This window comes from Mycteria americana, chromosome 1, assembly GCF_035582795.1.
Source record: "Mycteria americana isolate JAX WOST 10 ecotype Jacksonville Zoo and Gardens chromosome 1, USCA_MyAme_1.0, whole genome shotgun sequence".
Taxonomy (NCBI): domain Eukaryota; kingdom Metazoa; phylum Chordata; class Aves; order Ciconiiformes; family Ciconiidae; genus Mycteria; species Mycteria americana.
Genome location: NC_134365.1, coordinates 90,917,250 through 90,938,441, shown reverse-complemented (window position 1 = coordinate 90,938,441; position 21,192 = coordinate 90,917,250). Strand labels below are relative to the sequence as shown.

Genomic DNA, 21,192 nt, shown 5'->3' with positions numbered 1-21,192 from the left:
CATTAACTGACTCCTAATTATCAGTTTCTAAAGGAACATTAACAGAGAAAATATGGAAAAAAGTCTCTCCTCACATCTGGAAAGGTCTGAGGTCATCAAGCCAGGTCTGAGGTACGGCAATGGGACAGATCTTAATGAGGTCTCTCCAGAAAACAGAGGATCTTGACCTTTTTGTGTGCCAGATCAGCATCCTTCAGCACCAACATGGTCTTCTAAATGGCACTGGGAAAGTTAGGGGGGGGAGTCGTTTTGTCAGATGTCCACATACCTGAGTAAACTAGGTTCTTTCCTTCCAGAACTTGTCCAAGCATTAGGCATTCTGCTTGCCATTCAAACATCTGTACTACTCCCAGACTGTGGTATTTCTCCAGAACTGCTTTGGGAAGACCCCAGCTTGCAAGGAGCAACTTGTCTGCTTGGTCTTCAGGAACATTTAACTGCTGATATTGCCCTTTGGGAGGAGGAAATAAAAAATAAAAAAGTATCATCCTTGAATTGGAGGTCACTTAGGTCATATACCTAAAGGTCAAATTTCTCTACAGGCTCCTGTATTATGAGAAAAGGTAACAAGAAACTATCTTCCCTATATTTTTCAACATTTCCTATGGATGTTTCACCATTTTTCTTACCTTCTGACATCATTTTTTCAGTTTTTCCTCCTATAAGGTTTTCCATATTCAAATCATTTCTTCACCAAACTCTCGCTCTGATATTTGCTTTTGAGACACAGCAGCCATTACCAAATACATACTCAAACAGAGTTTCAGCAACAATTAATATAACAGCACTGCAATGTATTTGCCATCTCATCCTTATCCAGACTGTTTCCTTTTTAAATTATTGCTACAGAGACTTCAGTAATCCTCACAGATTACAGAACTGCCCAGTCTTTTTTCTTGCTTTACGGATTAATTAAAAAACCAACATGAACCAAACAAGCAGCTCAAGCTACTCTGCACAATGCGTGTTACTCCAGTTTATCAACACTGATTAGTATCTTCACCAGATTGCCAGCTTAATTAAGTTCCTCGCTGCTTATTTCTTGTCTTTATAACCCTAAATAATTTTGTGCCAGCTACAGATACTGCCTCCTCCGTCCCCTCCTCCTCCTTTTTTCCAAATCATTAAGAAACCTCAAACCTTTTGTCCCTTTCCTCATCTGAGACAGAAAACAGGTTTCTGATCCACAGTAATGCCTCCCCTATCACCTGCGACTTTATAGTTCCCATAACAGCATTTTGTGAAAGGCCTTGTCAAATCGAGATGAAAAACAAGTAACTCTGTGTACTGACTCTAACTGTACTCATTCTTCTACTGGCACATTCAAAAAAATCTAAAAGAAGTTTCCCACCATTGCTGACAAGATAAGGGCAGGCTAGATCAGAAGTACTACTGTGCACAAGCAGCCAGTATTTTTACTCTCAACATACTAAAAATTTCAACTGCCTTCTTGAGATTAACCCCAACCTAGCTGTCACTGGTGCATGACCATTCTCCCCTGCACAAATATATTAAAAAGTTGATACAGCTTAGCTCTGAAAGCATTGTTCCACTTTGTATAAACAACGTACTATACAAATACTAAACAAGAAGTTGAGCACCACCAGGAGAGAACAGCAGTATGCCATGAAACAGAACAGGCTTCCCAAGGGGAATTTCAAGGAGACCGGAGTTGTCTATCCTAAAATGTGACTAATATGGCAGAATTAGGATTCGGAATCATACAAAGAAAAAAAAAAAATGATGGGGTCTCAAGCTTCTTTCCTAACGTTAAAACCAATGAGCTACATGTAAAAGACGGAATGAGTAAAGGATTACATTATTCTCCTGTTTGAAGAATATCTGATTAGCACTGAATATGAGTTTGAAACCTTGTGCCTTAGGAGTTCTTAAAGATCTGTGCACAGAAGTATATCACTACACTAACCTCTTTTTTACCTACTAGAAAAATGCTGAGAAATAGTCAAAATGAGGAAGATACACATCGTGGTTAAAAGCACCGGTATTAGATTTCTCTGAAAGAAAACCCTTCCAGAATGTGGGGCCGGTGGGACACAGGAGTGCTGCTTACTGAATCATCTTCGAGGATTTGTCCTATGGAAATATGTACATTGCCTTGCTCAGCCCCATTTGCAGGAGGTGACAAAATCATATCTTGCAGAACATAATCACATCAGGGAGAAGATGCGACATGACTGGAGAAGAGGCCGAGAGATGTAATGTTTTAAAGAGTTACAAAAAATTGCAGAAATGATAAAGTTACAAGATGTTATATAAATATCTTGATTGCAGATGTTATATACATCTTGATGTTGTATACACCTTCATTTCTCTCTTGATGCAAGAGTACAGTAAGCTGGTAAAACATATTGCATCTAGAAGCATCACTTTAAGTGGTCCTGGCTGGTGGCAGGACTACTTTACGTGACATCTTGCCACAAGATGTTTATATAAGATTTATATAACATATATGTTTATATAGCATCTTGTATTTATAGGCAAGATGTCATATTAAAAAAACCTACTACACTACTCTGCATTTGCAGGTATCAGGGCACCAACCAGGACCACTTAAAGTGATGCTTCTAGATGCAATACATTTTATCAGCTTACTGTATTCTTGAATCAGTTTAATAACATAGGTAAACCTTGCCTCATATACCAAGGAATACAGACTATATTGATTGTTGTACTATGGTAGCACCTAGAGGCCAAGTCACGAATAAGGCCCACTGTCAAATGACATACAACGAAATGAGCCCGACTTCAGAAGCGTGCGTAGAACATGAATTTCCTTACCTTCCTCAACTAACAGTGAATAGGACAGGAAGATCCTTCGATTCGTATTTGTCTGCTACCACTCTTGTTCACATAAACACCTACCTCGGCTACAACCGCTGCCCTCAAGGGCGAAAGGAACGGGCGAAGAGCCGGTGCTTCCGCCCGAGGGCAGCGAGTCGCCCCCGGGGCAAAGGCCCTGCATCCGGGGCGGGGAGAGGCTCAGAGGGTCGCCAGCCCCTTCCAGCACCGCTCCGGGCCCGCTCGGGCCCACGGCCCCGCCGCCAGGCGCCTCAGCGCCATGTTGCCTCATGGGGCAGCGGCAGGCAGAGGCCGCGGCCGCAATCCCAGTGCGCCCTCGGCAGCCCCGCTCCCCCTCGCCCAGCACGTCCCGACCCCCCTCGCTGTGTTGCGGGACCGAGGAGAGGGCCGCGCTCTCCTGCGCCGGTACCTGCCGAGCCAGTGGCGGGGCTCCCGCTTCTGCGCAGGGAGAAGTCGAGGCCGGGCGGGGGACTCAGCACAGTCCGGCAGGGAGCGGCGGGGCCGAGCTGGGTAGCCTTCCCGTCCCTGCGGGAGGCGGCCGGGCCGCCCCAGCTGCCGCTGCGGAGCCCCGCGGCCGAGGCTGTGGCGACGCCGTTAGGGGTGACGCTGCCATCTTCCCGCCGCGCCATTCAAACCCCACCACCGCCCCGCCCAGCGGATTACGCGCTGCCCGACCCAGAGCGGCCGCTGGGCGGCTCTCCGCCCCCTCGCGGCTGCCGGGCTCGGTGCCTCGGGGCAGCTCCTCGGGCGGCGGCCACGCTACCAGAGGCCTAAGCGGGAGCAGGGAACAGGCTGGAGCGGTGCCGCCTCCGTGTGCTCGAGGTGGGGAGGATGTTCCCGTAGCAAACTGGGTACCCACGACACCCCGTCATGCCCGAGATGCGTGGTCATGCTGCACACCTGTGTAACTTCAAACTCCTGGGATCGCTACTTCTGCAATTATACACCAATCACAGTTTTTGCTATTCTTTCCCAACACAGGATTAGCTTTCCAACTGCCACACTCCTTTGTCAAAGCATTTATTTTAAATAAAATGCCAAGACAACGTTTGAACTTCTAAAACAGTCATCCAAATCGCAGACTACTGGTTTTCTTTGTAAAAATACCTGGCTTTGTTTAAGCAACGCTCAGGAGTATATGTTATTCATGTTGTACAGGTGAAAGACAGGCAATTAATGAAACAACATAATGCAGTCTGCTTCAGCAAAACAAGCATGCCACAAGCACACAGGCTTACCTTGTACAGCTTCTTCATCCTTGCAGAAAGACAGACTGAAATGATAAATGGGGAACAGCACAAAGGACAAACGGCCTTGCTTTCTGGTTTTAATGGCTGAGCTAGCCAAAATAACCTCTTCATATTCTAAAAGAGTAGGACTAGTCTCATCTCTCCCCAGTGACCTGAGTATCAGAAGCAGTTCTGTGAAAATTCTGCAATACCCAAAAAATGCAAGTCTTTGTCCATGACCTGCAGGAGAAGTACTAAGTAGCATGATATACAACAGTTAACAATAGAAGGGGAAATTAAGGCTTTCCTAAGTTGCTTTTAACATTAACTTAAGAAAACATACTAATCTTTCCAGAAGTCTTGACAACTAAGGCTGAACATTCAAAGTGGTTCCAGTAGCATGAACATATGCAATATTTTCTTCTGTCCACAAGGAGTGCATTTTTTATATTGGGTAACACACGCATCCACACTCCACTCTCAGAAAAACTTTCTCTCCATGTTCTGTAGATCTCTACAGAGAAATGGATCACAGCTTGGGAGGCTGATTTCACGTGAAACAGTACCAGTGCTCATAACCTCAAACACATACACACACCCTCTCTGGAGCACCCAAGACCCATGTCCCTCAGCCTCGCTCCTCACAGGAACAGGTCATCGGCCCAGAAACACTGGGAAAAGAAGCTGGTGGTAAAAAGGACTAGGGAGTCAGGTGTGAAAGCAACAGCCTTCTTTCCAGTTGTCTTCCGTCGCAACAGCCTGAAGCTTCTGTACCCATCTTTGTCCTGCATAAGGAATTCCTGGCCCACGAAGATGAGCGCATGCTCTCACTCCTGTCATTAAAGCAATCTCTTAAGATTAAATGGAAGCAAAATCCTTTAAGAATACTGCTGTCATTTCAGACAATTATATTTGAATCAGTGTAAGGAACAGTCTAATGGAACAGTCAACATAGTTAAATCCTCTTTAAACCAAGCAGCTCAAAGAGCTTATTTTGTTGTTAAAACAAAGTTTACAAAACCAGACACTAATAGTAGGCTCTTCTGTGTTTCAAAGCCCAAGCACCAGAAAAGTACAACAAGCTGTTTTTCTAAAGTGATTATTTGAATGAATTGACACTTAAGAGGATGTATCCATCTTGCCACTCTTTAGACCCAAGGTTAAATGCCTTAAAGGGAAGAGAGGCATACTTAAATCCTTAGTTGAAAACTCCTCGCTGCAGAAAACAATTCCCACAGCAGATTAACCATTTCCTGCATTAGTATTGAAAAAACATTGAAGAAAATATTTCAGCAAAATTTCTACTTAGTAACAATATATAATTCTATTGCACCAGAAAAAAAAAACAGAATAAGCACTGTTAATACTTGAAGAGCTCACAGCATAGACATGTTTCACTTTAACATGTAGTTTTACAACTGCAGCACAAAATCTATTACTTCCCCATCACTTCATGTCCAATGAAGTACACTTCATGTACTCCTTGCAGCTTTGAAAAAGATATTTAAAATATCAAAGGGGACTTTAATCTCCATTTTATTCTTCTTTTTTAAGGGGAAAAAACAGGTTTTGCTAACTGAAAATTTTAATCCATTAAAAATACTTTACAAAATTTGAGGACTGACTTACTTTACCAAAGTAGGAAAAAGGGCTAACTAGCAACCAGTCGAAGAATTTGGTTCCGTAAGTATGTGCACAGCTGGTTCATCAAGTCTCTGTTCTGTCCTTCAACCCAGTGCATTTCTACTAACACATCATTTCCTTCTTTCTTCACATTCATTAAACACTTAAAGAGAAAATATCTACTAGTTTCTTTGGGACTTCGTTCTTTTTCAACTGTCAGATTGCTAGCTTCCTCTGAAGGGCAAGGTTCCTCCTTTGCATTACTGGAACCTTTGCCAAGCGACATTTCTGCCTGCTTTGCTTCTGTCTCCTCCTCCTTCACATGCTCACTGTGTTCTTCTTTGGCAGCAGATTCTTCCGTTGGCTCGTCACCTGCAGTCAAGTGAACATCCTCATCAGGTGCTATAAACCCCATTTCAGAGTCTTCAGTCTTGGGGTTTTCACAGTCCGAATTGTTGCTCACACTCTTCTGGCTGGTTTTTTCCTCTTCCATTGCTTGCAGAATATCTTCAGAAGCTCGAGGAAGTTCTCGTAATTGCCTTATTCTCTCTCGTTTCTTTCTCCTCAAATGAATCCAGGAGTTTTCAATGGCAGTCACAAACAGGCTAACTTCATCCTTTCCACAGGGAACACGTTTATGCTGAACCTATTGCAGAAAACAGCAGAATTTCATACTACCCTCTCACAGTTATGCTTTCAAGTAGGATGTTATTTTAGCATATAATACTTAATACTGTACCTTCAGATCAGTGAGAATCTTCTCTACCCAGGCTCTAACCACAGCGATAGCTTCTACAGCATCCCAGCCCATAGCTGCAGCTTTGATGGATAACTCTTTGACTGTAGAAGCCAAGACCATAAATGTAATTGGTTTTCGGGGTTTTTCTAATTTTCTTCTTTTAGAAGGAGGTGACTAGAAGAAGAAGAAAAAAAAAATTACAAAGCTATGCAGTATTAGTGGGATGACTTTCGTACTCAGAAGACATGGGGATTAAGATTATAATGTAAACCACTGAACAGTCATTGACATGGCCTGAGTTTCACTTCATTTCAAAGAGTTTTAGATTAAAAACAGCTAAAAGGATCATGCACTTTATACTACCCTGATGGACAGAGGGAGTTTATCTTCAGACATTAGGCAAAAAGCTTCATTGGTTCCTTTAAACTACGAGCTCTCTGTGAGCCGAGAAAGTGCGGCTGCTCTTGGGAATAGAGGTCAAGTGCCAATATCCACATTTTCATCCAAGTTCACTGAAGCTTTACTTCCACCTTCTATAAGGTTGGTTATTGTCTATACCTATCTTACAGTATATGTACATCTGGATCTAAAAAAGCAACTGGCTCACATTAGTTAAGGTGAACAAGCTCCACTGACATTCATGTAGGCAAGTCTGAGCTAGCCATGTTCATATCTATTTGGTAACAGAATCTATATGGTAAATTAAAACCAAGTTCTCAGAGGGAAGCTTAAAGTTCAAATCTAGCCCCAAACTTAGCATATTTTTAATATTACTAAATTGCTATTTGAAGTATGTTACAAGCAACCCTTACTTTCACTGAAACCCACAGGAAGTTCCTGCGCAGGCTTCTTTTTTCCTCCTTAAACATAGGTCATTTATGAATCACATGTAACAACTGCCAGACTGCCAACAGACTGGCCAACTGCCAACAGACTGGCAGCCAGTTAAGAAATCCCACTGTCCATACAGCCCAGTGCATCCAATGTTCCACTCTGAAGGAGAACAGTTTGTTTTACAGCAGTTATAGCTCATTAGGCCCCTCCTCAAATAAGAGGTACAGACAATCACAAGCAAACCAAAATTAAGCTACTTACAGGTACTTGTACGTCATCATAGAAACTCCATGCCAGTGCCCATCTCATGGTGCGTCCTTGACAGAATTCAGTATGAGTAACTTTAGGAACCTATGCAAAGCAGCAATACAAAACTTCATTTCATATTAATAAAAAATATTGTTTTACTGCACGTATTTTCAAATTTAAAAAAATCACAAGTTAGCATAGAGTTATTTTCTCATGACAGAAATGGAGATTCTTCCTGACATGGCTCATGGATGTCAGGGCCACTCAAAGCTGGTCACTGCCAAGCCTGGTACCCATGCCCAGGATTTCTCATCTCTGCCCTGCCATGCCTATGCCCTTTCAGAGCTTCAAGTTCAGCAACACACAACACGACCTTTTTGTGCAGCGATCCACCACACCTACAGCCCACATCCGCATTCTGATTCCGCAAAAGGTACATCCTTTCTCTTTGTTCAGAACCTGCTCCTATTCCACATTTGTATACTGAACCCATTGCTGTAGCAAAGGAACACAGAACAAAGGCAAGGAAGGGCTGGGAAGCCAAGCCACCCACCTGCCTGCAGGTGGCAGAAATGTGCCCAGAAACACTTCTCTATCTTTGCCCCAAAAAATCAAGTCTGAACTCACACTGCCTTTAAATACAAAACTCAGATCCAATGCTAGTGTCAACTAGTCTTTCCACACATGGATGCTGTAAGACATTTATGTATGGAGAATATGCTAAATCCTAGCAAGGATAAATATCAACCATCCCACCTCACTCTGAATTATCAGCTCCAGAGCATAAAGTCCCAGGTCTGCACAGAAAAAAAAAATTCTTACCTTTGAGAAACGCCTTCAAAAGGAGAGGGGAAAAGGTCTCTATCCTAGAACTTTTCCTGCCTTTGGAATCCTAATTCTATCAAAATTTCCAATAAATACAGCAAATGTCAAGACAGTCTGAACAACGAGTGGACTTTCTGGAACATTTACGCTGCATCCTAACCTGAACCACAACACAGCCTGCGCTTGGTTACAATGAACATATTTCCAGCTCTATTACAACAAAGATTACAAACCCTGCACAAAATGAAATTGGTAATTTCAAGAAAAATACAAAAGGAAAACTCAGCTTTTCTATGCAAGGTTCTCAAGGACTTCTCTTACTTTACGAAGACTGAGGTACAACAGTTCAAGCATAGGAATAAAGTCAGACACTTGAAATTTCATGCCTAGCTCAGCATCTGCTTTTGGCATTGAGTTTATGGATTCCCTATGGCCTGTAGTTTATCTTTATGGGAATTGATTTCACCATGCATTCTCTTTCCTTCACCTCTCCACCATATACAAGGACAGATCTCACAATCACTTTCTTTGTATGGAAATTAGAGAAAACACTTCCTCCAGAAAGCCATAAAACAGTCCTCTGCACAGCCTTCTTGCATGAGAATAGTACCACAAGTACTTGGGGCCAGAACTGAACACAAACAAAAAAATGCTGCTATTTAAATAATGTTACAATTTCTTTTATCAACCAAATTGCTAGATTTCGTGTTAGCTAAGAGGAAAGAGAGCTAGAATATTTCTTTTTTTTACAACAGCCTGTTAAGGCTATTTTAAAGCAGAAACCCTGTATGTTCTAGAATGTATGAAGACATGCTTCTACACGTGATAAAGACAAAAATCTGGAGACGGTATGTGCTACTTATCTATCAGCTTTGAATCTACAATAATTCAATCTCAACTGCTTTGAGTGCTTACCTAACAAGGAATTTCAGTTTCTTCTTGTAAATAAAAGCTAAGTAAAATAATTCAATAATAATTACCCACATGCATCAGAACATAGTATATATTGTATAGAACATATACAGGATATACATGGACTATATACAAACTCACCCCCTGGATTCTAAGTTCCTCTTTCAATGGTGCTAAACTGCATTTCTTCCCCAACATGCAACTGTACCATCTGCAAACAACACATTAACAAAGCGTTTTACAAATGCAGATCAATTGAAAATGGCAACTACCAGAAAGAACTACTTCAATCAGAAACCTGCAAGAACAATAGGAGATTTAAAAACAAAACAACAACAAAATAATCACACTCTTAAACAGAGACTAGGACATAGTACAACATGAATTGGAACAGAAGGCCCAAAGACAAACTAGATGGGAATCTTTTTGAGTTTTTAGGAAATACATTAAGTCTGTTATTGAAACAGTGCCTTAACAACCAAGAATCCTGTTCCAAAGAGTCACTTTAGTTATGTGGAAGATGTTACCACTTACAGTAATTTTTTTCAATTTCTCTACTTTCTTTGGACAATGAATCAGAATAAAAAGGAATATTCAACTATGGACAAGCATTTGTGCCTCAGAAGCAGACCTACTGACCACCACTTTTGCTCATTCGTAACTCGTTATCCAGGTTTCCATCACCTAACCCATATTTCATGAGGAAACCAACAGGGGAATAAAAAGGAAAGAAATTTATTTTCCCACTTCTGGTGGAGCTTATCCTTCCACCCAGCTCCACATCTCCAGTATCTCCAAACATTACACCTCTGTTCTTCATCTAAATTACTATTCAAGCTCTACAACTCCCTCTTCCATACTTTTTTCATGACTGGATCCAAAAAGGTTATTCATAAATACAACATATTGAAGTACAAAAATTGGAGTTCCCAGTTATCAAGGGACAGTTTCCACTAGCCTATACATCTAAATTGAAGGCAAGCACTTTAAATTGCTCACATATACAAATTAAATATACTGTAAACTATAAAAAAAAATAGCACCAGTGGTATTAAGGGAGAATTATTTAAATTTACTTCCTGCATAATGCAATATACAGAATTTCACGCAACAATACTTAAATTAAGCCCCAAAATTTCTAGCAAAACTAAATGACACATCTTTCCCAAAATTATAAAATACTGAACCTGTGACTCCTAACTGAAGTGGGGATGGGGGTAAATAAGTCAAGATCATCTCCTGGGCCAAGGGAGTCTCTTCTAACAGTTCATTACTCACGTCCTTTGGTAGAGTTGCCAAACCTTATCTCTAACAGAACAGGAAACAGTATTTTAAGTAAACTGTTCTTTCTATAACAGATTCTCCAAGGCAGTTTATTCAAAAACATGAACTGAACCATTCCTACCCCCCAAACACACAGAGCTTATTTTTCCTAAATATGATACACAGTTAGCATGTGGGTATGTTCTATGCCTTACGCTGTCAATTTATTAAATCAAGAGATACCCTCCTCTTTCCTAGAGGAGTGGTGTTGCCAAGAGGAGCAATACAGGAATGATGCATTCCTCATAATTCCACATCACCTTTGCAAGGCAAAGACTTCTTGCCTCGAGAGTAACATCAGCCAGTTCTCTACTACATTTGCCACTCCTTTCAAGGTTGTCAAACAGCAACTTATCAAAAGCAAGTTTCCCCTGGATCTACACGCTCCATGTGCAACCAGAAACCATGTTGCCACTGCATTTCCAGAAGTCATCACAGATGCATCCCCTGCCCCTACCTTTAAGTTGAGGACAAATTAAGTCCTCAACTGTATACATGTGCCTTACAGATCACAGTATTTTACACAGTACACCACATGCTCCTGTGGAAACTACACTGGTGGAATAAAACCACTACATATCAGAAAGAACATGTACAAAGGATAAAAACATCCAGCTGTAAGTGGAAGAACATTTAAAATATATACATATATACCATCACTTCCTCTCTGACCTGCCTCCCCTCATCCATTGTATCACTGACTAAATTCAGAACAACTGTTCCAGCTTATATTTAGTGTTGAAAAATCACCACATTTATTTTAGACGTGAATAAGAACATACACACCTAAAAGCTTGTCTACATCAAGTAGCCTAAAATAACATTCTACCTACAAACTTTTACAGCAATACCAGTCATTTTTCAGTGTCCTTGCTGGCACAAAAAAGACTGCTAAAATTATCCAAAGCTTAATTCTTCTGACTTGTAATCAGTTCTGAACATCAAAACCCCTATTTTATCACTCTGCCATACTATCTATCCCCTTTTTATATTTTATAAGATTGGGGGGGGGTGTGGCAGAGAAAGGAAGGAGACTAAAGAAAAGAAAAAAAAGTTTCAACATTTATGAAATTGCAACCTCTGCAAACCTTCTCAACTTTTTTTTCTTCAAAGCACTACAAGAGAGAAGCAATTCTAACAGAGCCAGATGCAGTTTTGCTTTGTCTTGTTTTTCCAAGAATATAGTCTTCATTTTTTCAGGCTCATTACTAGAAAACAAACACTCTAAAGAAAAATTTTAGTATTAGATAGATGAAGATGAGATTCTATTGCAAGGCTCTGCCTAGAAGGGTCTAAACAAAACAAAACCAAAACACTTCTTGAACATATAAAAGGCAGGCTGTATTTCCTTTGCTTAGGGCACTGATGAAGCTGTGGTAATACACACATAAAATTTTGGCAGCTATATTTTAGATGGATATTGAAAAAAAACCCTGAAGGAACCTTCCAGAAAACCTAGAGGAATAGTGTACAGCACTGGGGGAGGGGAAGTCTGATAGTCAAAAAAACTGAAGATGTACCATCTGTTTATCATGTGCAAAAGAAGGTCTCGCTATGGTTTTTGTTGCAGCTTATGTTCACCCAAGATAGCATTCAGTACAATAGTGCCCTTTAGTAGGCAAAGCTGCAAGTTACCAAAATTCAGCCAGGAAAACATAGAAACCATGTAAAACAGATAACTAGACAATGTCATGAATCCTCCATCCCAGATGCCCTTAAGAATCAACAGTGACTGTCTTTAGCATGTTATGGGTTCTATAGCTGCAAGCTATAAGTGTCACTTGTATAGGCTTTTTTTGCCTTCTGCCTTTAAATACCTCCAACAATGAGTTGTAATTGATGCTCAGGAACAATTAATTTTACATAAACTGAGACTAATTACTGATGTGTATGTATCATTAAACAAACCAAATAGATACCACTGGATCACAGCTACATTCCTTACTTAAAATATCATTTTCACCTGATTTCTGCCAAAGCAGCAGATAAAAGGTGGGTTGGTTTTTTTTAACTGGACAAAACACTTACCGTAACCTCTTTTTAAGTTGTAGACTATCATGAATAATTCTTTTGACAAATTCTAGTTCTCCCCCCTCAGCCATGATTTCTGTGATCCCTCCTGTATTTACAGAACTGGGAGGGGGACGCCGTGGATTTCGAGAATTTACTCCCTGGATAAAAAAGAACATTTGAGATTAACATTTAATGAAATCTTAGGCTGCTTTGTACACTGCTTCCTGCCTCAATCTTTAGTGCGTAGCAAGTGTCACCACCTCTAGTTATCCTCCCCCCATCAGAAGCATGGATAATAGACAAAGATACATTCAAAATAAGCATAACTGGGTGAATTCCCTACAATCTCAAACTTACCTAAGCTACTTGTCACACATCAGTATCCTGCTAGTATGAAATATGTGGTTCCAATGCACGTAAGACATGCGGGTTACATGCATCTACACAATTACAATCTATAGTGTTTAATTTCAACACTTAAATCTTTTCTACTGCCCTACATTATAGAGTTAAGTTTCTGACTATATTCAGTGGTTATTGCAAGAACTGTTCTGAGCTGTATGATATTGCCTAAATCACTAAGGAAACGAAAAACACAGACAGGCGTGATGCCAGAAACTAATTCCTCTGTAACACTGTTATGCAACAGGCACTTGATTTCAGATTTACTAGCTGTCTACTTTCCAAACTAATTCTCTAAGACAATTCTTCTAAGGCAATTCTTCTAATTCTCTAAGACAATTCACAAGTTCTACGTAAGAACTTGTGAAAAAATTCTACAGGTCATCCTCCACTTTAGGAAGGGTAGCAGTTAAGTTTTTCAAAACTCCTTTGGGGCAGGGGGTGGGGAGGGAGAAGTCTTAAATGCTATTTCATAATGATTTGGGATTTTCCACTAAACCTTCCCCAAGGGAAGAGGTTAAATTGTTCCTACCCTCCCATTCACTGAACACTGAAGTACATGCAACATTTAGTTGTTAGCTTACCTTCGCTTCCAACTGGTTGGCAAAAAAGGGGGGGTTGCACATGCAGAAATCATAAACAATCTCAGATTCTTCTTTCAGTGCATCCATTAGTAGAGTCTTCTGTGGTACCTTAACCACTAATAGAAAACAGGAATTTGGTCAGTAAGGAACTTCATATTGTATCTAGCATGCCATTTACATTTCAGTGTTTCTTGAAACAATATATTGTATAAAATCTGTACTTTCTAAACAACACCTTCTACAAAAAAAAGTAACAATTATCAGCATGCAAATAAAGACTTCAGGTTAAGGATTAGCATACAAATAGCTTGTATGTTTATACACAGTAGTAGAATTACATGAGTCTGATTAAAACAATAAGAACTGTTTGAGTTATACCGAGTTCCCTGATGCAACTACAAAATTCACTTTAAGCCCTTCCAAAAATTAACACATTAAAAATGAACAATTAAAGTTAATCACCCCACAGACTCCTCGGAGATAAAAGAAATCCCAGTCTAAACAATTTTTTTTAAGATAGGGAATTCTAGAGTTGTACTCAAGGAAATGTATTGTTTGGTCTTTCTAGAGTGTAAAGCTAAGAGAGAAAGAGAAAGACTAAGATAAACCTATCTTCACTGAAGTTACACAGCCCCAAGATTAGCTTTAAATCTAATCTTACGGAATTACTGTGTTAGCAATACTATGCAGGATGCACAGGAACTGTAGTCTTATACAATTTAGAAGAATCACAACAGAAGCAAAAGATTAGGATTCCTTTCTGGACAAACCTTCTGCTTACTAGGGCCTACCAACTAATTATTACCCATCACAAGGATGAAGGCAAACATCCAACGCACATCTCCACTGTCTTTCCCCAAAGGCTATATAATTCCCTTGGAAATTGTGGTCAAGTCCTGTCACACGTCTTCTGAAAACCACAGGAACTCCAGCCCAAGGAGCAGGAATTTAGATACGGATGAAGTCCAGCTAAAGCATGTATAAAGATTATTACAAGCAGGACTTCTTGCAGACTTTACCAGTCCTGCAACCAACTGATAACACACATAGAATGAAGATATTTAGAACGGACGCAGAAGGCATGCCTCTCTTCCTACCATTTACTACTACAGTCTATCATCATCCTAAGAATACAAAATTGTTAGGGTAGCAGGCAATTACCAAAGTTCAGGTTACATACAGCAAGAATAATACCTAGAACATCCACTAACTTTACACCTGCAGTTCTGTAAGTCACAAGCATTTCAGAGTACAGAAATTTATAGTCAAGAGATAAAACAAATTTTAAAGCCTATGAGAAGGATAGATCATTTAAAAAATATATTAACACATTGTTCCCTGTTTTATAATCTTAAATTTCTAAATTAAACACCAAGCATTTCTCCTTATATCAAGTTGTTCACACTTAAAATTGTTGACATTAAAGTGTGACCCTTTCTTATCTCTGTAGGTGTCTGCTCCCCTGCTCCCCTTATAACATTAAAAATGGTAAACTAATAAAATTAGTAATTACTAGTTACAATTACACATCACAGTTAAAGCCAAAAGTACTTCAGACAGGCATTACATTAGTTGGACTGATGGCTTTCAGATTACAGCCTTCCAAGAAATCACTAAACGTCTGCAGAAGCTGCACAGTGCATACTTTTGGCACTGAGATGCAACATAGCAGTTGCTGTTACACACAGAGGAGACATTTACTTATATAAATGCTTTGAAATATCCATCCCACAGTTATCAGAGTATTTCACTGCCTTTCTTGTTAGCAATACCCTTTTCAATTTTATGGAGGAGGAAAAAAAAGAAAAGAAAAAACATGGAATTAGTTTTTACAGTAGAGAAAGCAGACAATGGGGATAAGATGAGCAGAACTCTGCAAAAAGATTACGTTAATCTGAGCAGTAACACATGGTCAATTGTACATACTTTCTAAAATTACTGTAAAGTTACTTAAAAGATGACATCAAAGAATTTGTTAAACAACACAGCACTGTTAAACCACACTCCACCTACATAGCAAGTTATTTAATTGACAGTATGAGATTTTATTTGGAAATAAGAAAGCAAACAATGTAATAATCATGTTGCAGAGCAATCCTAGATTACCTTGCAAGTTGTTTGAAAACTTCCAGAGTCCAAGTTGTTGAAAACCTCTTAACCTACCATTACATATGGGGTACTGGTTGTTTTGTTTAGTTTTTTTTTTAAATACCAGCAGACAAATTCTGGCCATCATCCCATTCCAGTAAAGCAGATGCACAACTCAGAACACCATGTAGGGTTTTTTTTTATTTGCATTTACAATCAATCCCCAGGTTTATCAGTTTCTGTTTTGCACGTATAGGAGAGATTCCCTTTGGAAGAAAGTTACTGCAAACAGTATTTCACTCTCAGCCAAAAAACATTACTTCTTTTTCCTCTGGGAAGAAAGAAGCTATGATGCAATTAGTAAACCATTGCTGCATTACTGCTATTTTTACTATTACTGAATTATTTTTTTCATTGAAGTTAGAAGAACAAAGGCTGTATTCCAACATGATCTCCAAATGAACCTATTTGGCAAAAATTTCAAGACAGATTCTTAGAACACAACAAAAATCATGTTTTTCTTTTAAAAAAAAACAGAGGTATAGAAAGATTTCTAAATGACTCTAAAATGCCTTGCTAAACAAGCTCTAGCTACACTAGTATACTCAGCTCTAGCTAAACAATTCAGGCTCAGGAGTTAAAAAGCACCAGGGTGGATCATGCCCAGGCAGCATCTGGCTACGGGTACCACCAGTGGTACTCCCTTGCCTGTGGCTCTGCCTACCAGCAATCAGCCATTTACTCCAGCTTATCACCTTTGGCACAACAGCTTCACATGAGGCATTTTGCTTTGCCAGAGGTTTTTCAAGTACAGTGAAACACCACCACACCACTAAAAATCCTATGATGGCAGCAATAACAGAAAAATGTCATTGTTCCCCACATCAAGTCCTGGATCTTCAAGACTGACATGGAGGATGACAACATTTTGGTAAAAAGGATGCTTCCAAATTCCAGCAGAACTAAAGTTTTTATTTCAGAGCTGAATAATGGACCTGCTTTTTAGTGTACCGAGTTCCTACAGAAAATTTTCCAAGCTCATCCACAGACCAAGTCTGGCATACTGCTGCTACTACCACAGGCACTGTTAGGACCTCATTCGGAAATAAGGACAAAGGACTCTCTCTGTGCAAGACACCTGTATGTGGGAGTGTCATGAAAATTATTGAAGGGAGCACTCCAGGTCTCCTAGCAGCAGAAACAGCACAAACTCTAAGAAATACTTCAGTAACAGACAAAGAATACGGAGAGAGAAAAACACCCCAAGGTGAAGCTTAACTTTCAGATTTTCATAAGGCAGAACAGCTCTCTATCCACCCACCCCATTCTAGACAAGCTGTGACTTTCTGGCTTAAGCATACATGGGCCTTAATAAACATTCTGCCTCAGTAAAAACAATTGAGCATGTATTTGGCAGGAATACGGATTCTATTATGCCACTGAACATGGCAAAAACAGGTCACCACATATGTATGCTACTAAATACCTTATTACATCATACCTTTTATAAGATCAGACAAGTTATTCTGTTCCACATTCTTCTTGGCATAATTGAAGCACATATCATCCACTTCTGTTGCAAGAAAATACCAGCCATTCAAAGTTGCTCCAAGTAATGGGTATATGCAAGATGCCCCTGTCCCTGCGGAAGTGAAAAGCCATGAGAAAGACAAAACAAGTCTCTAGTGTTATATGCAGTGTGGCTGTTAACTATGTACTTCTTACAACAAAAAGAACTAATTTCAAGAAAACCTTGACGACTGATCATCTATAACTCTAAAGTTCTTCAGTGAACTTTATCTTCTTAATTTGAAATACAGCATTGTCAAAGATGCACTTTTAATAAAATAAAGAATTTCATAATCTGGAATAAATTTTCTAGTAAACAATAAACTTCTTTTTAAGTTTTTTTTTTTAATATGACAGTGATTAATTTATATAGTGAAAGCCAAACATATTCTGTTTTTACCAAAAAAAATCCCAAATATATTTTTCTTCTATTATCTATCTCTAATAATTTACTTTGATGCATACAGCAACCATAAAAAAAAAAAAAACCACAATATTTCTGTTCCATCAGACTGTTTTTCCCTAATGCCCAAAACAATCAAAGAGACGGGGGTGCCAATTAAGATATCTAAAAAGATAGCCAGACAAATAAAAACTTGGTAACAAAGAGAAATATATGCTAGCACAAAATTATTCTCTCTCATAATTATGGCATACCTAGGTGATCCAATTACCAATGACTGTCAAATTTAGGATTAAAGTGAATGGATACAAGAAAAGGGAAAAATATCTCACTACCACAAAACTTGAGTTCAGAGATATATCAAGAATCTACTCTTACACGGACTTATTGAAATGCAAATAACAATGCCTGTCAGTAAGCAAAAGCATGCAGTTATTTCCAGCACTCCTGCAACGTTCCTTTTGGATGACTTACTGCTTTCTCAGAGTTGGAACATCAAAGCTCACTGCAAACTCAAACTGAAGATTTTACAATAGTTGGGGGACTTAAAGGATCTGTTGCTTCTACTTATCCATCTACCGTGATTAAGTTCATAGAAATTGTTTTCAAAAATGCTACCTAATATCGAACGCGTAGAAGCTGGCTAACAAGTGTAAAAGTTATGAAAGGAGAGGAGCTGTGCGCACACCACATGATATAAACCTTGTATCCATCACAAATCCAGCTAAAAATGGAAGTCTGTAAATTTTAGGAATTAAAAAATTCCATTAAAAAACAAAATCATGCTAGCAAACACCAAGAAAATATTAATTAAAAAACTGGCATGGTAGCTGACATTACTGAACCCAGGCTTTGAGGAAACCAGTAACTTTAGCATTTTAATGTCAAGCTTTAAAACTTAAATTAAAAAGGAAATTCCAGCTTCTCTCAGCACAAAACAATCTTCAAAAACAAGCCTTTGAAATCATAAAGGAAGATTCTATTGACAAAAATAAAAGATGTGAACTAAACTCAAATGTACCATTGCAGGTGCCTTCTAAATAGTTCATATAGAATCACCAACAATTTAGAATCAAAATGCCAATTTCATTATCTGTATGTGGAATATAGTTCCTTGCTCCTACAGAGATTGTCTTTTTTTATTTCTAATGAAAGCCAAGTTATGTGCATCAGTATACATCTAATAAATTCACATATCTACTGAATTAACTGTTTACATTAATCTACTGCTTATACTGCTTAATCCAGATATCATCCAGATACTGTCCAATAATCCAGATATTGAAACTGAGCAAGCTGCAATGCTCTTAGACATGTGACATCCATCTGTGGACGTTTAGTCCAGTTTAAAAAATATTTCATTTTCAACAATATACATGAAATATTTTACCATATACAACCAAAAGGCACCTTTGCTAGTATTTGCCTTGGTTTCTAATTAAGTCTCTTTTACAATTTAGCTCATGAAAACATATGCGGGGGGTGGGGTGTCAAAGTTTAAGAAAAGACAGATCACTCATCTCTCAAATACACCTGAAACCACAGAATTTTATTAAAAGGAACACTAGAAAATATTGCTATGCAACTCACAAACTCTCTTGTGCAGGCATCCAAAAGCAAAATTAATAGATTGCTGATATAACTCACTAGTTAGAAGACTGAAAAGAAGTGACATCTTTTTTTTTAAATTCCTTTAGAATGACATTTTTGCCCATGTTACTAGCAGCGTAATTTTTGTATACCACATAAAGCCACACCCAAGAGAGTTCAAGGCCACGAAAACCCAAATAATTGCCTGCTATGGCCATGCCTGTATTTGTGCAGAGAAATCCTACCCACCAAGAAGCCAAATGACTACCAGTGGAGTGAGATTACCCATTTCACCCTGGCGAGCACAGCTCAGATTTTTTTGTTTCTCAAACTTCACGTTTCTCTACAGATGCGTAACAGATTTTATCAGCTAGTTTCATTGACAGTAAACAACAAATTAAACATTTTGTGTTTCCAAGTACCTATGTCAATGCCTCGCCTAAGGACTTGCTTGTCAGCATCCTGGTGACCAATGAGATCCTCCACCCAGTGGATGTAGTTCAGCCTCAAGGGAACGGTAGGAATAAGCCTTTCCACGGGGATGTCAATCGTGAGCCCAAAATCCTCCTTCAGGAGGGTACACGTCAGAGCTCTCACCGCCTCAGGGTCCTTGAAATTCAGGCTGAAAGGTACAAGCAGCGGTTATGGGCCCCAGCGCCCTCTCGCTCGCCACACCCCGGAGGCGGACACACACACGGCGCCTGGGAGGCGGCGGGAACGGCTGCACAGCCCCCGGACGCGGCCCGGCCTACCCCGCCGGCCCTCACGACGCGCACACACACACCCCCTCCCCCGCTGCTCCGCCAAAGGCCGCCGCGCGGGCCCTACCTCACCCTGCCGGTGAGGGTGGTCTGCACGTGCTGCTGGAACTCGGGGTACTTGGCGGCCAGGTAGGCGAAGTCGGGCGGTTTGTCCTTGTAGCGGTTGCGCGCGTGCATGGACTTGTTGAGGGCCATGGCGGGCGGTGAGGGGGAACCGCCGGCAGCGCGGGGCGGGTTAACGGCCTTCCCTGCCGCCGACCGACCCACCGGCGGCGCGCGCTGCCCGCCCGGCTCCCGGCGCGCACCGCGGCCCCTTGGGGCGTACCAAAGCGCAGCAGGCGGGGGGGGGAAGGGGGGGTGTAGGGAGCCGGAGCCGGACGCCGCCTCGGTCAGACCATCGCGCACCGCGGTGACAGGGGAGCGGCGAGTCACCGCTGCTGTGATGGAAGCGGCCGAACAGAGAGGCGACCAACGTATTTTATAATCTAAATGTTTTATATATGGGCATCATCGCTTCAGCGTAAGACACTCAATGAGTAATAAAGAAAGTTAAAATTATGTAAACAGCTCAAAGTTCCATTTTTCTGGCAGCCGCTCCGTCCAGGCTCACACTCGGCAGCGTGAGGAGCCTCCGCTTTCATATTCACACGTATTACCTGCCCGTTACCGTCGTCACCTTGAAGAGATCTTTAACATTCTCTGAAACGCCTCATAGTCCTGGATTTCCGTATAAGTGGTGCATGAAGTCACTGATGACCGAGCAGTGGCCTGGGGCCTGCTGCTTGTGGCTTACCTTGCACGGTGAACTTTACAATACCTGGATTTTAAATGATGGATTACACGGTTTGATGGGGGACAGGGAGCTTCGATATCATACCTGGAGAAGATTTCTGAGAATTTCCCCACTTTAAGCACAGTTTCACATCTAGAGCATGTACTTCTAGGAGTTATCATACTGCTGTGCTTGTTGAAAATAAATGATGAAAGACAAAGTGTATTACAATGAGCTTTGTACTCTCCTTTGATCTAAAAAAAAAAAAAAAATCCGCCTCAATTAAAATAGTATGTAGGCATAACAAAACAAAGCCTCAAACCAGGAATTAAAACTGACTTCAGTTCCTGGCTTTGTCACTGACTGTTGTGAACTTGGACTCTTTTCAATTCCAAGTTTTCTCATCAGTAGAGTAGGCACAGTCCTCACTGCCTTAACAGGGTACTTTGGTTTCTC

The 21,192-nt window shown here is 40.3% G+C and overlaps 2 protein-coding genes across 3 annotated transcripts in view; both read right to left on the bottom strand.

The window, feature by feature from the left end:
* The window catches only part of POLQ (DNA polymerase theta), a 56,665-nt gene extending 53,216 nt beyond the window's left edge, over positions 1-3,449 (bottom strand). Inside the window, exons 1-2 of one of the 2 annotated variants that reach the window (XM_075512001.1) lie at positions 3,230-3,449; positions 269-451 (exon numbers count right to left, since the gene is read on the bottom strand). In XM_075512001.1, the coding sequence (XP_075368116.1) occupies positions 269-451; positions 3,230-3,449 (403 nt within the window). Of the gene's footprint in view, positions 1-268; positions 452-2,799; positions 2,938-3,229 lie in introns of those variants that run through there. The other variant, XM_075512009.1, reaches the window with a different exon arrangement.
* Positions 3,450-4,934: 1,485 nt separating this feature from the next.
* METTL16 (methyltransferase 16, RNA N6-adenosine) lies at positions 4,935-20,282 on the bottom strand. Its single transcript, XM_075511990.1, has 9 exons — positions 20,032-20,282; positions 19,626-19,825; positions 17,143-17,283; positions 13,554-13,669; positions 12,583-12,725; positions 9,373-9,442; positions 7,507-7,596; positions 6,412-6,585; positions 4,935-6,318 (listed from the first exon to the last, which is right to left on the bottom strand). Exons 1-9 carry the CDS (start codon positions 20,157-20,159, stop codon positions 5,701-5,703), a joined length of 1,680 nt encoding a protein of 559 aa, XP_075368105.1. The 5' UTR covers positions 20,160-20,282; the 3' UTR covers positions 4,935-5,700.
* Between the last annotated feature and the right edge of the window lie 910 nt (positions 20,283-21,192).